The sequence below is a fragment of the Hypomesus transpacificus genome, unplaced genomic scaffold (assembly GCF_021917145.1).
Source record: "Hypomesus transpacificus isolate Combined female unplaced genomic scaffold, fHypTra1 scaffold_350, whole genome shotgun sequence".
NCBI classification, from domain to species: Eukaryota; Metazoa; Chordata; class Actinopteri; order Osmeriformes; family Osmeridae; genus Hypomesus; species Hypomesus transpacificus.
Genome location: NW_025813874.1, coordinates 1 through 14,478, shown reverse-complemented (window position 1 = coordinate 14,478; position 14,478 = coordinate 1). Strand labels below are relative to the sequence as shown.

Genomic DNA, 14,478 nt, shown 5'->3' with positions numbered 1-14,478 from the left:
TTAATTCCACTAAAACACTGTGTTCATATCACTGGACCAACAGCCTTCAAATTCATGAAGTCAATACAAAGAATGAGGTTGCACTTCTTTAAGACCAAACAGACAGGAAACACAACCGACCGGGATGATAATCAAGAGCAGAAGTGACTGCTACTAAAAAATCTAAAGGTCCAACTCTCACACACCACTCGAATTGTTGACTGTAAAGAAATACATTAACAGTGAACTGTAAAGGAAGACATTAACATTCAATCTGTAAAATAAAAGTTTACTACACTAGCCCTTAGACAGATCTTTGAGATGTCATAAAACAAACTATTGAAAGCCTGCCAGACTTTGAACCGGACTGTATTTCTTGTGCGTATTCTCATCTAGTATGTTAATAAATCACGTATTATTCAATTGCTCTATGAGCTATTGACAATAACTTAAATTCAAAAAGAAAAAAACAAAACATTCACACACCCATGCAATGGTACCCTGAGGATAACATACCTGTCTTAGATATCCTACTGGAGATGCAAGGAACACTCCTCTGACACAGTTATAACAATGGCAAACATCACATCATGATGTTATCTAACTTGTAATAAAATCAGCATAAAAAGATGTGAGTTGTGGATTCATCACAGCATTCAAGTGACTAAGAGCAGCTGAGGCCTCTGGGATGGTTGGTTTTTGATAGTTTCTCTCCACTTTCTGTACATTTCCAGGAGGTACTTGTGATGCGCTCATATGGTAGGGCAAGGGCATGCATTCATAGGGCAGACAGTAAAAGCTGTCTAGGAGTGATGTCTCTTAACAAGGCCTCTCTGAGTAGGAGTGCTGATCTGGGATATTGCCTCCTGCATTCCGAATCTCAAACTTCTGATGATCCTTCCAGTCCAGCACTCTGTGACCACAGATCCAGGAACCTTCACTGACTGCACCGGCCAACGTGCAGAGCACAAGGCAGCCTCCCCATAGTAACGTATTCTTCCACCGCCTAAGTCCTAGTCTAAGACAGTACGTGGTCACTCGTACTAGAAATATCTCTCTGTAGCCGTTCCCACGGGCATTCTCAGATTGTCTGCCCAAGAAGGAAGCGTGAGACGTTCTCGTAGACCACGAAGGTGATGCAGCACGCCGGCGTGACGCGGATCAAGTTGGGCACGATGCCCTTGTAGAAGCCCGTCGCACCCTCATTCCTGTCCAGGAGAGAGTATCAAACCATCACAGATTAGACTTCATATCTGGATACCCTTGTCTATCCATATATCTATGGATATATCCACATCCATAGTCTACCAGCCATGCCTCTGTTGATAACCAACAACCGATCAAGTTGTGGAGCTAGGCTAGGTAGCATTAGGTTAGGTGTGGGCCTAGGCTAGGTAGTATTAGGTCAGATGTGGGGTTAGGCTAGGCAGCTTAGGGTTAGGAGTGGGGCTAGTGTAGTTTAGGTTAGGTGTGGCTAGGCTAGGCTAGATTGAACTAGGTTAGGTATGGGGCTGGGCTGTGCTTCAAGCATGTCTCTGGGACACCATCCAGTGGGCTGGCCACCACATCATGTGCACAGTTAATGTGCCTTAAATCAAGCTACACGTGGTCCAGTTTTCATGTTCTCACCTCCAGGTTCTCCTGACGACGTCCAGAACCCCCTGGTACTGGTTATGCTGGTCCTGCAGACGGGCCCTCACCACCTGGTACGGGTAGGTGGTCGCCACGGCAAAGATCTTTGACAGGGCTGCCATGGTGATGTACTCCAAGGGATTCTGGTATTCCGATGAAGAGAGAGAGATGGAGGAACAGTGAAGAAGGGAAAAGGCGATGGACAAGGGAGAGAGGGAGAAGAGAGTGTAGGGAGATAGTTGGGGAGGGTCACAGAGTCATCTCTCTATGAGAGCGGCAGCAGCTCTATTAACTGTCGGTTAGCTTTACGAGTGATTTCAAGGTTTATTGGCCGTGGGCTGAGTTATTAAAACTGGGAACATTCGCAGACACTTTGTGGTCGATGGAAATTTCCTCTTTCGTCACGCAAGTTTTATTTTTCGTTTTTATGGAAGTTGGCAGGCCCCACCCCTTATTACGCCTCGTTCTCTAATGAGAAGGAAGGAGAAAGAAAGCAGGATGAAGGAAAGAAAAAGACAGGCAAGACAGAAGGAACGACAGAAGGAGGGGAAGGAGAGAAGGACCCAAGCGAGGCAGGATCCCCGCACGGACCTGTGACAGGGGTAGACACCTCACTTCAGCACTCACCAGTTTTGCTTCTGAGGCCATATTTCTGTACTTGTTATAATCCCTCTTGAGCTCCTCGTAGGCCATGAATTGTAGCGCCCCGTGAGACGTGCCAAACAACCCCGGAACGAATCCCTGGGGGAGGACAGAAATCGGGTCACACCTGGACAAAAATCGAACTCACCCCCATCCAGTATCAATAATCTCCGGCGGGTTTCTGAAATCTGCTGGGAAATATTGCCCTCTTGTGGTATTCCACCAAGCACATCACACAAGAACACATCCCGCAATCTATACCTTAAACCCTGAAATCTTAAAGAATCAACCAGAGGTGTAGGCCTCACCCTATACAGCCCTGGTATCCCCTCATAGCGGTAGATCTGGACCAGGGCATCCACCATGCCTTTGTACTGCTTCCTGCTGGGGTCAGCGCTGTACTGAAGCACCAGGCGGGTCTTGGTCACCCAGATAGGGTTGGTCAGCGTGAGAGTCATTATCCCTGGAGCAGAGGGAGGACAGGGGTTATAGTACTGGTGGAAGAAGACCTGCTACAGAACAGAATTTCAGATAGTGGATCACAGCTTGTTGATCGAATTCCAGAACTGCAGCTGACATCAAAGCAGGTCACTTTGAAGTCATTTAATAGCCTAATTAGCATATATATAGTATACGTGAAATAGGGTCAAAGTCCACGAGTAGACAATTCAGTTTGGTCCATCCGGGCTGCAAATGTAAAAGCCGTTTGTCTTGACTAAATGAAGCTGCGTGATCGCAGAGGCCTGTCACATTATGGTTTAATTAAGGTCACTTGAGGTTACTGGAAACAGGGACTCAGTGTCCTTACTTCCACTACCATTGTTGATAAGGATTAGGGTACATTGGGGTAGGTAGGGGAAGTGGCAGGGCTACGGCACGCAGGAGCAGGACTGGGGCAGGGAGAGGCAGGACTGGGGCAGGGAGAGGCAGGACTGGGGCAGGGAGAGGCAGGACTGGGGCAGGGAGGGGCAGGACTGGGGCAGGGAGAGGCAGGACTGGGGCAGGGAGGGGCAGGACTGGGGCAGGGAGAGGCAGTACTGGGGCAGGGAGAGGCAGGACTGGGGCAGGGAGGGGCATGACTGGGGCAGGGAGAGGCAGGACTGGGGCAGGGAGAGGCAGGACTGGGGCAGGGAGGGGCAGGACTGGGGTAGGGAGAGGCAGTACTGGGGCAGGGAGGGGCAGGACTGGGGCAGGGAGAGGCAGGACTGGGGCAGAGAGAGGCAGGACTGACCAGCCTGGGCTGCAGACAGCAGGTGCTCTGTGGCTGTCAGCTCCGTCTGACGACCCTCCTTGGTGTAGGCTTTGATGGCATTGTAACTGTAGGTCAGATAACACAACACAGCAAAATAATCAAATAGGACAGCAGATATTGTAACAATATTACAATGATGTCATAAATACAGGTAATTGCTACTTGTGGGTGAGGTCTGAGAATTGCATACAGTAAATGGAGATGTGGCTGATGCAATCTCTATCTAAGCCCACACTACCAACCTTTCTGGGCTACAACCCCTTCCAGAACCAGAACCTTCTGGCCAGAGAGCTTTAATGTCACTGTACGTACCCTTCCCACTTCCCTCCCCCCCCCCCCCCCTCCCCCCACACACAGACTTACAAGAAGAAGTAGAGTCCCCACGAGGCTCCTGCTCCCCAGATGTTAGGTGTAACTCCTTGGTAAAGGCCGCGTATTCCTTCCTGTTGCCACACGCTGCGCATGCAGTGGATTATGCCATCGTATTTGGGTCTTAGGTTCAGACCATCGCTCACTAAAAACAAGTAATGGCAAAACGGTAGCCTACATTTGTCACCTGGATATATTTGATGACTTTGTATAAAACTTGGTTGTTATGACATCAAGACACTGGAGGCAACGAGGTTAATAAAGGCTGTTTTACAAACCTGGTAGACAATCAAACGTTTAGATACTCTGTCATGACATTTACAAATTAAAATGAGTTAGACTAAGACGATTCTACATGGTCACCTGAAGAACAAGGATGAACACAACAATGGGGTTAAGACTAATTTCACCTACCTGCGAACCTGATTTTGACTAGGTCTAGAGGGTGTAACAACAGTGTTGACACGACTCCCCCGCTAAGTCCTGCGGCCAGATTCTCCACCTTGACATGACTGAAGACGTTCTGGATGTGTCCTGTTAACGAGAGCTGTGTGCTTGATCCGGTTACACGATTCTCACTTGGAGCCGGACTCATATTCTAGCCTGCTAGCAAGCTAGAATCTAGCTACAATTTACATGTATATCTAGCTCTATGTTATTAAACAGCATGCCACTAGTATATTATAGGTTGACTTCCCCGATCCAGTAAGCAAATATTAGAGGTGACAACTTCATATTGACGACATCTGAGAGAACCACGTTTTAAACATGTGGTGTGGTGGATTGACGCAGTTGGCAAAGGCTAAAAGCTCGACCTTTTCCACCGCTGTGACAGGAGGACAGCGAGCCCAGCACAGCTACGTTTCGGAAACGTGACGTCACATTTCAGGAAGACCTATATCCCACAATGCAACACGCAAGGAAGTGAATCACGTTCTGCGACTTAAACGCACAACCAAAACACATGGCTAAACATTCCTCGGGTAAAATATAGATTTACACACACATATATAGGCATTTGGATTCAAACACACAATGAAAGTTAAAGTTCTTAGTAGGAATCCGGACGATTATGTTCGCGAGACGAAACTGGACATACAACGTGGTAAGCCGTGGTTATATCCGTATAACCTAGCTAAGTAACAGCAATACACTGGTTTAAAACAGCTATCGTTCTGGTCAGCGTTTCAGAGCATAAGTAAACCAGCTTGGTGACACCAGTGCAGAAATGTGCAACTTTATCTTAACTTCTTGTATAATATTTATATGTTGTGGCTCTATCCAGTTCCTAGAAACTACGACCCAATTCTCCATCCGTTCGAGGTGCCCAGAGAATACACCCGCGCCATGAACGCCACCAAGCTGGAGCGAGTTTTTGCCAAGCCGTTCCTTGCTTCCCTAGACGGACACAGAGACGGCGTGAACTGCATGGCCAAGCACCCGAAGAGCCTATCCACTGTGCTCTCAGGAGCCTGCGATGGAGAGGTAGATAACTACAAGTCTGTCCAGCAGAACTTTGCATTGTCGCGTCCCTTGTTATGACAAGGCAAGGCCAAGAGTTGGCTATGGAGTTACCTTGACTTTGTAATGCTTAAAGATACGGAAACTGTCATTTAACATTATCTAACTCTAACCCTTTATGTTGTGACCCTCAGTTGAAAGTATGGAACCTTACCAAGCGAGAGTGCATCCGCACGCTGCAGGCCCATGAAGGGTTCGTACGGGCAGCGTGTGTTCGCTTCTGTGGGACATCCTTCTTCACAGTAAGTGAAGCACAGCTATACATCCTCAGGCTACCAAATGTCTGTTTTAAATGCAGGCTCATCACATTCTTAAAATAAGGGTTCTCTGTAGACCAAATAACTGCAAGCATATAAAGTTAAAGGCCATATGTGTTCTGTGAAACAGGTAGGTGATGACAAGACCATCAAACAGTGGAACATGGAGGCCCCGGGCTACGGACAGGAAGAGGAGCCAATCAACACCATTCTAGGAAAGGTAGGGCGGCACTTATTTTGGCACCCAATTAGGGCTACCAATACTCGAGCTCAGGGGTCTGTTTCCTTGCTCTTGGCCTGTCACTCGAGAGACTGCATTGGCTCTGTGATTCCAATCTCCTTAATGGTTTGCTATTGTGTGCCTGTGCTGCAGTCTGTGTTCACGGGTCTGGACCACCACCAGACGAACGGGGTGTTTGTGACGTGCGGCCAACAGGTGGACGTCTGGGACGAGCAGAGGACCAGCCCCATCCGCTCCTTCTCCTGGGGCGTAGACAGCTTCAGCTGTGTCCGTTTCAACCCAGTGGAGGTCAGTCCAGTAACCCTTAACCACCTATTCCTGTTACCCAGTAACAGGTGGATGTCAGTCCAGCTGCACGCCTGCCACACCAGCCTCCTAGGCCCTTCAACCAGAAGCCCTCAGCCGCTAGCTCTTTTAACACTCCTGATATTGGTGCCTGTAACCCCTAACCACCCATTCCTGCTACCCCAGTAACCCCTAACCACCTATTTCTGTTACCCAGTAACCCCTAACCACCTATTCCTGCTACCCAGTAACCCCTAACCACCTATTCCTGTTACACAGTAACCCCTAACCACCTATCCCTGTTACACAGTAACCCCTAACCACCTATCCCTGTTACCCAGTAACCCCTAACCACCTATCCCTGTTACACAGTAACCCCTAACCACCTATCCCTGTTACCCAGTAACCCCTAACCACCTATTCCTGCTACCCCAGTAACCCCTAACCACCTATCCCTGTTAACCAGTAACCCCTAACCACTTATACCTGTTACCCAGTAACCCCTATCCACCACTAACCACCTGTTACCCCACCAGCCCCTAAAAACTCAGAGCCCTATGTTCTTACAATCTCGACCACAAGAGGGAGCAGCTTTTCACCCGTTTCTTTCCACAGACTGAACTCCTAGCTAGCTGCGCCTCTGACAGAAGCATAGTGCTGTATGACATGAGGGAGGCTACACCTCTGAAAAAGGTAGGCCTACATATCGCATGATAATGTTTTACACCCATGCTCCTCGTCCTCGTTTCAGATCCCCTTAGCACTGCTGTGTGCGTCTGTGTGTCAGTAAAGTCATGCTTACCCTTTCCCAGGTGATTATGACCATGAGGAGTAACACCGTGTGCTGGAACCCCATGGAGGCCTATTATTTCACATGCGCCAATGAAGATTACAAGTGAGTGAGGATTTCCACCAGAGAGATGTACTAGTCCTGATAAATACGCTGCCAATGTAGCCCCCTGCTTGCTTATTCATCTTTGTCTCTCCCCGTATCTCCTATCTCCCTCGCCTCTCTCCCTCTCCTAGTCTGTACACATATGACATGAGGTACCTGGATAAGCCTGTCACGGTGCACATGGACCATGTGTCTGCCGTGCTGGACGTGGACTACTCGCCCACGGGTAAAGAGTTTGTCTCTGCCAGCTTTGACAAGACCATCCGGATCTTCCCCATGGAAAGTGGCCGCAGCAGGTCAGCCCTCTCCTCCTCATCTCTTCTATAAAGTAACCCGCATCGTGTCAAATGCACTGTGCAGATGTGGATGTAGAAAGAACAGCGTTCCCAACAAAGATTGATTTCTTTTTTTGTCTAATGTGGTGATCACAGGCTGGGAACATCACATTTTGTATCTTCACACTATTGATTTGTTTGTGTTATATAGGGCTGGATCCTCATTAGGCAGAGCTGTTTTCTGACAACATGAAAATAAAAAGTGGATTAGTAATACACAACAGCTTCTTCATTGTGTGTGTGTGTGTGTGTGTGTGTATCCACAGGGAGGTGTACCACACCAAGCGCATGCAGCACGTCATCTGTATCAAGTGGTCTGCAGACAGCAAGTACATCCTCAGTGGATCTGACGAGATGAACATCAGGATGTGGAAGGCCCACGCTTCTGAGAAGCTAGGAGTGGTGAGATTCCTCTCCTCCCTCCTCCTCCTCCTCTCAGTACTATTCCAAGGAGAGGTAGCTAACTTATCCAGCAAGCTTATTTTCGGCTAACTGGCCGGCTATCTCATCTAGCTCTTTTCTGAAAAGCTAGGTAGCTGGCTGAACTGGCCACTTTTATATTTACCAGAAGATGAGCGTCAGTACATACCCATGAAGTGTGTGTGTTGGGGGGGTTTCACTGCCCTCTGTGTTCGTCCGTCCCCCACCCCACCACCACCACCTGGATGGCCAGGTGCCCAGCTGCCCCCCCCCCCCCCCCCCCCCCCCCCCGGGTGAGGGTGAGGGCGGGTGAACGTGCTAGCCTGCCAGGCACAGCTGAAGTACACCAAGCTAGAGCTGCAGTGGGCACTGCCAGGTGCTGAGATGGATGCTGTCTGACTGACAAGCACAATCACTCTCAATCAGGACAATGAACCAACAAGCACAGGGGCAGCCAGACAGAGCCATGTGCCTCAGCTAGGACAAACGCTTGGGATCTGATTGGGGCAGCTGAGGCCAAAGCCTGGATTTGTTATATCACTGAGACTTACCCCTGAATGACTTTCTGTTCTGTATATTGAAAGGTTTTATTTGAGGCCTAAAAGACTACCAGCCCCACAGTGCTCCCTCCACTGTGTGTTTCGCTCGACTGTCATTTACGGTTCTGTTGAAATACCGACGGCAACAGGCTCCCCCTGCCAGGAACGCCATTTAAGGATGAATTAAAGAGATCAATGGCGTTCTGCTGTGCCATCCCCACTAGCCATCTCTCATCCCCGGCCTGCTTCACTCTTCCCTATTCCCTTAATGCAGCTTAACGCCGGAGAATTGGCAAACTTTTGGCTCTTGTTTTACTGTCTGTGTGCGCGGGGAGATTTATCTGTAAAGCTTTGCACTTAAACAGATCAGACGCGGCGTGCTCCTATCAGCACTTTGAATCGGCCAATCACTTAGAGGGAGCGGAGCCACTCTGGAAAATAATGAAGCATTAACAATCAAGCAGCGGAGGATGGAGGATGGAGGGGGTATTTAATTATGGAGAAAAGCTGATTCAAAGCTCCCCAAGCTGGGGAGGGTCTGAAGATGTCCCGCAATGGGGGGGGGGGGGGGGGGGGGGGGGGTGTTTATGATCACTGCATCTCTTACACCTCTGGGTGACCTTTAACCTCCATGGCAGAGAGGGTCAGACTGGAGAACAAGCTGGAGGACTGCTGGACCCTCTGTGTTGTCTTGTCCTTAGAAGTCTGATGTTGTTCTGATCATCTGACAATAAAAGACATGAACTGTCCTGTCGCTGACCATCCAGGTGTAGATGACATGAAGAGTGAACACACGACTTACTTACTCCATATGAATGAAGGTTCACTTGAGCTGTCGACCTTCCCGGCTTTACACAGCGGAAGGTCGTTTGTGTCGTACCAGTCGTCGTACGAGAAGAGATTCGGGAAATTCGGGAGTTCGGGAAAAATCATTGCGTTTAATTAGAATGAAAGCCCCTTAGAGAGCTCGTACTTAAAGAAGCCTGCCGACAGAAAATCAGACAGGCTCCAGGTTTTTATGAGCGAGCGAAACGGAGGATGGAGAGAGAGAGAGAGAGAGAGAGCGAGAGAGAGAGCGACCATGCAGGGTGAAGGAGGGGGGGGGGAAAGCGAGAGGGAGTCGGAAACTGTGTGTTGGACTGTTATCTTTGTCCAAACCTCTGATTGAAATGTGAGTGTGCCGGTTGTCAGGCATGACTGACGACTTACTGTACACACTGGGCCACCAACAGGCACGCTTCACACATGGTAGTAAACGTGCAGTAAATTTGCAACATAAACCTGTAGCTGTTACCCTCGACTCTTACAAGGGACCATGGCTGAATCTGGCCCTGCCGAAACGCTTTCGAGAAGCTCTCCCTCCCTCTCTCTCTCGCCCTCCCACCCTCTCTCCTACTTCACCTCCTCTTTCTCTCAGTGACACACACACAAAAATGATATTTTCTTTGTATAGTCATGTTTTGTTTTTTACTGCAACAATGTCCCCCCCCCCCTCCCAGATGACCCCCAGGGAGAGAGCAGCGGTGAACTACAATGAGAAGCTGAAGGAGAAGTTCCAGCACCACCCTCAGATCCGACGCATCTCGCGTCACCGCCACCTGCCCAAGGCCATCTTCTCCCAGAGCAAGGAGCTGCGCGTCATGAAGGAGGCTCGCCGCAGGAAGTACGTGTGTCCGCCCCCCCCGCGCGCGCTCGTCCTCCACCTCCTCTCCCCCCTCCGCCTGCACTTCACCTTCATTCTCCTTTTATAATATGGACTGTTCAGCTATCTCATGCTGCCCCCTCATCCCATCTCCTTCTCCATCCTCCTCTATGTACAGTAGAGGGCTGTGTCCTGCCCCCCCCCCCTCTGTACAGTAGAGGGCTGTGTCCTGCCCCCCCCTCCCCTCTGTACAGTAGAGGGCTGTGTCCTGCCCCCCCCCCCTCACTGTACAGTAGAGGGCTGTGTCCTGCCCCCCCCCCATCTGTACAGTAGAGGGCTGTGTCCTGCCCCCCCCCCATCTGTACAGTAGAGGGCTGTGTCCCCCCCCCCCCTCTGTACAGTAGAGGGCTGTGCCCCCCCCCCCCCTCTGTACAGTAGAGGGCTGTGCCCCCCCCCCCCCCCCCTCTGTACAGTAGTGTCCTGGCCCCCCTCTGTACAGTAGAGGGCTGTGCCCCCCCCCCCCTCTGTACAGTAGAGGGCTGTGTCCTGCCCCCCCCCCATCTGTACAGTAGAGGGCTGTGCCCCCCCCCCCCCCTCTGTACAGTAGAGGGCTGTGCCCCCCCCCCCCCCCTCTGTACAGTAGTGTCCTGGCCCCCCTCTGTACAGTAGAGGGCTGTGTCCTGGCCCCCCTCTGTACAGTAGAGGGCTGTGTCCTGCCCCCCCCCCCATCTGTACAGTAGAGGGCTGTGCCCCCCCCCCCCCTCTGTACAGTAGAGGGCTGTGCCCCCCCCCCCTCTGTACAGTAGTGTCCTGGCCCCCCTCTGTACAGTAGAGGGCTGTGCCCCCCCCCCCTCTGTACAGTAGAGGGCTGTGTCCTGCCCCCCCCCCCTCTGTACAGTAGTGTCCTGGCCCCCCTCTGTACAGTAGAGGGCTGTGTCCTGCCCCCCCCCATCTGTACAGTAGAGGGCTGTGCCCCCCCCCCCCCTCTGTACAGTAGAGGGCTGTGCCCCCCCCCCCCTCTGTACAGTAGAGGGCTGTGCCCCCCCCCCCCCCTCTGTACAGTAGAGGGCTGTGCCCCCCCCCCCCCCCTCTGTACAGTAGTGTCCTGGCCCCCCTCTGTACAGTAGAGGGCTGTGTCCTGGCCCCCCTCTGTACAGTAGAGGGCTGTGTCCTGGCCATTCTCCAGGCCGGCCATAAGGCCCTGCTTGTGTCCATGTTGTGGTTATGAGACTGTGGCTGACCGCCAGGGCAGGCCTGACTTCTCACAGTACACTAACCTAACGAGACCCTGCTCTGATATCATGGCCCAGCCCTGATCCTCTACACTACGCTAATCACCTCTTTGACTGACCCACACATGGGCCAAATCTCCTGGAAATACCAGTGTTCCCCGTATCCATTGTACATTACTAGCTTTTCCTACTTGTCGTTGTACTGTGCAGTGTCATCGACTGTTTCCATGCAAGAGGCTATTTTCAGTACACGGGATATTTGCTAGTCCATGACTCAAACCGTGGGCGAGAATCCCTTTCTTCACCCCATACACACACACACACACACACACACAGACACACACTCCCTCTCTTTCAGCCCCCACCCCCTTCATCTTTCTCTCTCCTATGTCTCTTTGTTGCCCCTGCTGCTGCTTCTTCTTCTAAACATTCTCACCTGGTGATCTGTCCCGTCTGGTTATTCATTTTCTTGTGTGTGTGTTTGCAGGGAGACGAATGTGAGGAAGCACAGCAGGCCAGGCTCCATGCCTATTGTTTCAGAGAAGGCGAAACACGTTGTGGCGGTGGTCAAGTAGGAAAGTCCTCCGGCTCCTCCCCTGTATATTTGACCTTTGACCTGGAGGAAGGACTTCCTGTTCTGCATTTCCAGTTGGGAGTCATGTTGGCTGAGCAAAACGAGATGGAGAACTTGGAGATCGGAGCACAGAACTAGCGGATTTGAAAATGTATGTCTCTCTAACTGGTCTGATGTAGAGAAAACACACACACTGCCTGCCCAGCACTGTATGGAGCTGTGTTGCTCTTCTTCAAACACATGAATAACAGATGTTAATAGCTTCTTCTTTTTTTATCTGGAAAGGGAAATTATAAAAGCCTTTTTTAACTATAACATTTAATAAAAATCATCTGGACCTTATACATCAGTCTTGTTTCTTGTTTATTCGGGTTTTTGATAGGGGGAAAAAACATTGATGGAACTTTAAAAACATATTTCAAAAAACGTTTTATGTTACAAAGGACAATTTTTTTTTTTAGTGTTTGAGTGTGTTGTGATCCTATAACCTCTGAACCCTGATCAAGGAGAATGGAGCTGTCTTGAGTGCTTGAGTGGGTTATCCTTTTGGAGGGGTTATGGCTGACAGAGAGAGGGTGTGGGTTGGCATAGGGGGTTGTATTGAAAGTATTGTTTGTGAGAAGGAAGGTGGGGTGTGTGACAAAGATGTACACAAACTGGAAACACAAATGAAAATAGTTTTTTTTTCTGGTGTTCAGTTAAGTAAAAATTAATTAAATACATTTTAAATAAATACTTGTTTAATTGTATTCTTGATTGAAAGATTCAGAATGATTCATGAATTCGCAAGACTCCCCCTATGGTGACTTTATGATCTTAACCATTTCGCAGTCATCGTGCGCTCATCTTCACTCATCTGCTGAATTATGTATGAAGCCTTCGTAGTATCGCGGTCACTTATCATCTATATTCCAGCGTACGGAGGTCTCCAGTCCGCGTTTTGCCAGAGCTCTCCGCCTCCTGTCAGCGAGCTCTGTCGGCAGGCCGCCCTCTCCAGTTCCATTGCCATGGAGCGCCCCATCTTTGTTCTACGCGTTTCTGTCGCTCCGCCCACTCATCTTATTGGGATTTTTTCATTGCATCCATTTTTGTGCATTTAAGAAATCTCCAAGAATTAACAACCTGGCGGAAAGTGTGGAGGAAGAGTATTTCCGCGAAGAAAATAAACACGAGCGGACCACACATCTTTATTACAATATGCGAACAACCCTTTTCTGTAGGATGACAGCGATGGGTTAGACAGGATATAACATGATTGCGAAATAAAAGGCAAGAGCTTTTTTTCTTTTGTATTTATTCTTCTGCCCGTCCGTGGATAGTCGGGGGGCTTTATGTGTGGAGGAAGCCGACTTGACGCAAAAGGACAGTGTAATATTTTGTATAAGGTCCTCTGTAGGCTATGTTCCCGGTCATTATGTCCATCTTACTGAACCTGGCTTGCCTTTGACATTCTATGTGTGAATTAGACATTTTTGCTGATGATGTTTCGATGTCTTCAACGATGAACTCAAAGATCAGTCTGTATTCATGTGGAAATCCAGCATACAGGACTCTACTGTGTCTTAAACCGCTGGTCTTCATCACCAGGACAAGCATTTCTTGTGTTGGATAGCTAACCACAGGCAATTTCTAAGTAAAGCCGTTCATTATGTGTCTTTTATTATAAGGCACTAACCAGGCAAGCATACATGTGTTTAGATTCGACTGACATGTGTTGTGGCTGTGGTGTTGGCTTTTCTACAGTAGTTCAGTTCAGACTTTTAACCAGATTTGGGGGGACGGGTACAGTGCACAAACTGTATTTCAGTTTCAACTTTGCTCATCTTCTAAAATTAAACCCCACATTATTTTGCTGGCTGTTGTTCTTTTTAGCAATTGTGTCTAAAGATGTCTGCTCCACTCGGGCACCGGGGCGGGCCTGCCGCTCCTCCGGCGGCTGGCGTGCTACCGGAGCAGCCCGACCTCAGCCACCTCACCGAGGAGGAGAGGAAGATCATCCTCGGCGTCATGGACCGACAGAAAAAGGAAGACGAGAAGGAACAGTCTATGCTCAAGTGAGTCATTGTGAATCGCTCCATCTTGACGTGACAGTGTGCTGCTGTGGACGGTGCTGTCAGCTGGACTGGGGAGACCCTGTTGTAACTGGTTGTCGCGAGCTGATGTTGCTGATTGCAGGGCGCGAGCAACCTGGCCGCTACATTTCTAATTGTGAAGCATACAGCTGTATAGGCCTTTCCAGTGCCTTCATCAATAGGCTGTTGGGTAGGCAAGGGTAACATGCAGCCAGAAATAGACTGGCCTGTCCATTCGGTGAATGTTTTGGCTTCTATGAGGATACCGTGGTGTAGGGGTTGCTCTCTCCTGTGAGCTGCCATTGTACATTCCCAGCAGAGCATCCTTAAATGTCTTTCGACAGGAGGATATGCATTTGAATCATCCTACCACTCCGTAACACAGGGGTGGGTTAGCAACGGGCGCCATCTTCGCGGCAAAACCCTACCCTACTATTTTCCTTCACTTTTGTCGAACGACGCACCGTTTCAATAGTTTGATGGATGTGTCCAGCTAATAGCACAACGTGTGCGTATGAATTAAACATAATATCTGCGGTGTTGTAGGCTGCCCAACCCGATTCCGTGAAAACGGAAGCGTTCCCTCTCGCG

General features: G+C 49.7%; 2 protein-coding genes across 2 annotated transcripts; one reads left to right on the top strand and one right to left on the bottom strand.

Annotated features, from left to right (window-relative positions):
- Positions 1 to 53: 53 nt before the first annotated feature.
- LOC124464467 (mitochondrial folate transporter/carrier-like) lies at positions 54 to 4,717 on the bottom strand. Its single transcript, XM_047016337.1, has 7 exons — positions 4,289 to 4,717; positions 3,869 to 4,019; positions 3,485 to 3,570; positions 2,562 to 2,716; positions 2,239 to 2,352; positions 1,609 to 1,754; positions 54 to 1,187 (listed from the first exon to the last, which is right to left on the bottom strand). The coding sequence occupies exons 1-7, from the start codon at positions 4,467 to 4,469 to the stop codon at positions 1,061 to 1,063; spliced, it is 960 nt and encodes a 319-aa protein (XP_046872293.1). The 5' UTR covers positions 4,470 to 4,717; the 3' UTR covers positions 54 to 1,060.
- Positions 4,718 to 4,802: 85 nt separating this feature from the next.
- On the top strand, positions 4,803 to 12,157 carry dcaf13 (ddb1 and cul4 associated factor 13). The gene is made up of 11 exons (XM_047016336.1): positions 4,803 to 4,979; positions 5,160 to 5,359; positions 5,530 to 5,637; positions 5,783 to 5,872; positions 6,026 to 6,181; positions 6,794 to 6,871; positions 6,991 to 7,073; positions 7,205 to 7,369; positions 7,675 to 7,810; positions 9,867 to 10,030; positions 11,729 to 12,157. The coding sequence occupies exons 1-11, from the start codon at positions 4,910 to 4,912 to the stop codon at positions 11,814 to 11,816; spliced, it is 1,338 nt and encodes a 445-aa protein (XP_046872292.1). The 5' UTR covers positions 4,803 to 4,909; the 3' UTR covers positions 11,817 to 12,157.
- Positions 12,158 to 14,478: the final 2,321 nt, after the last annotated feature.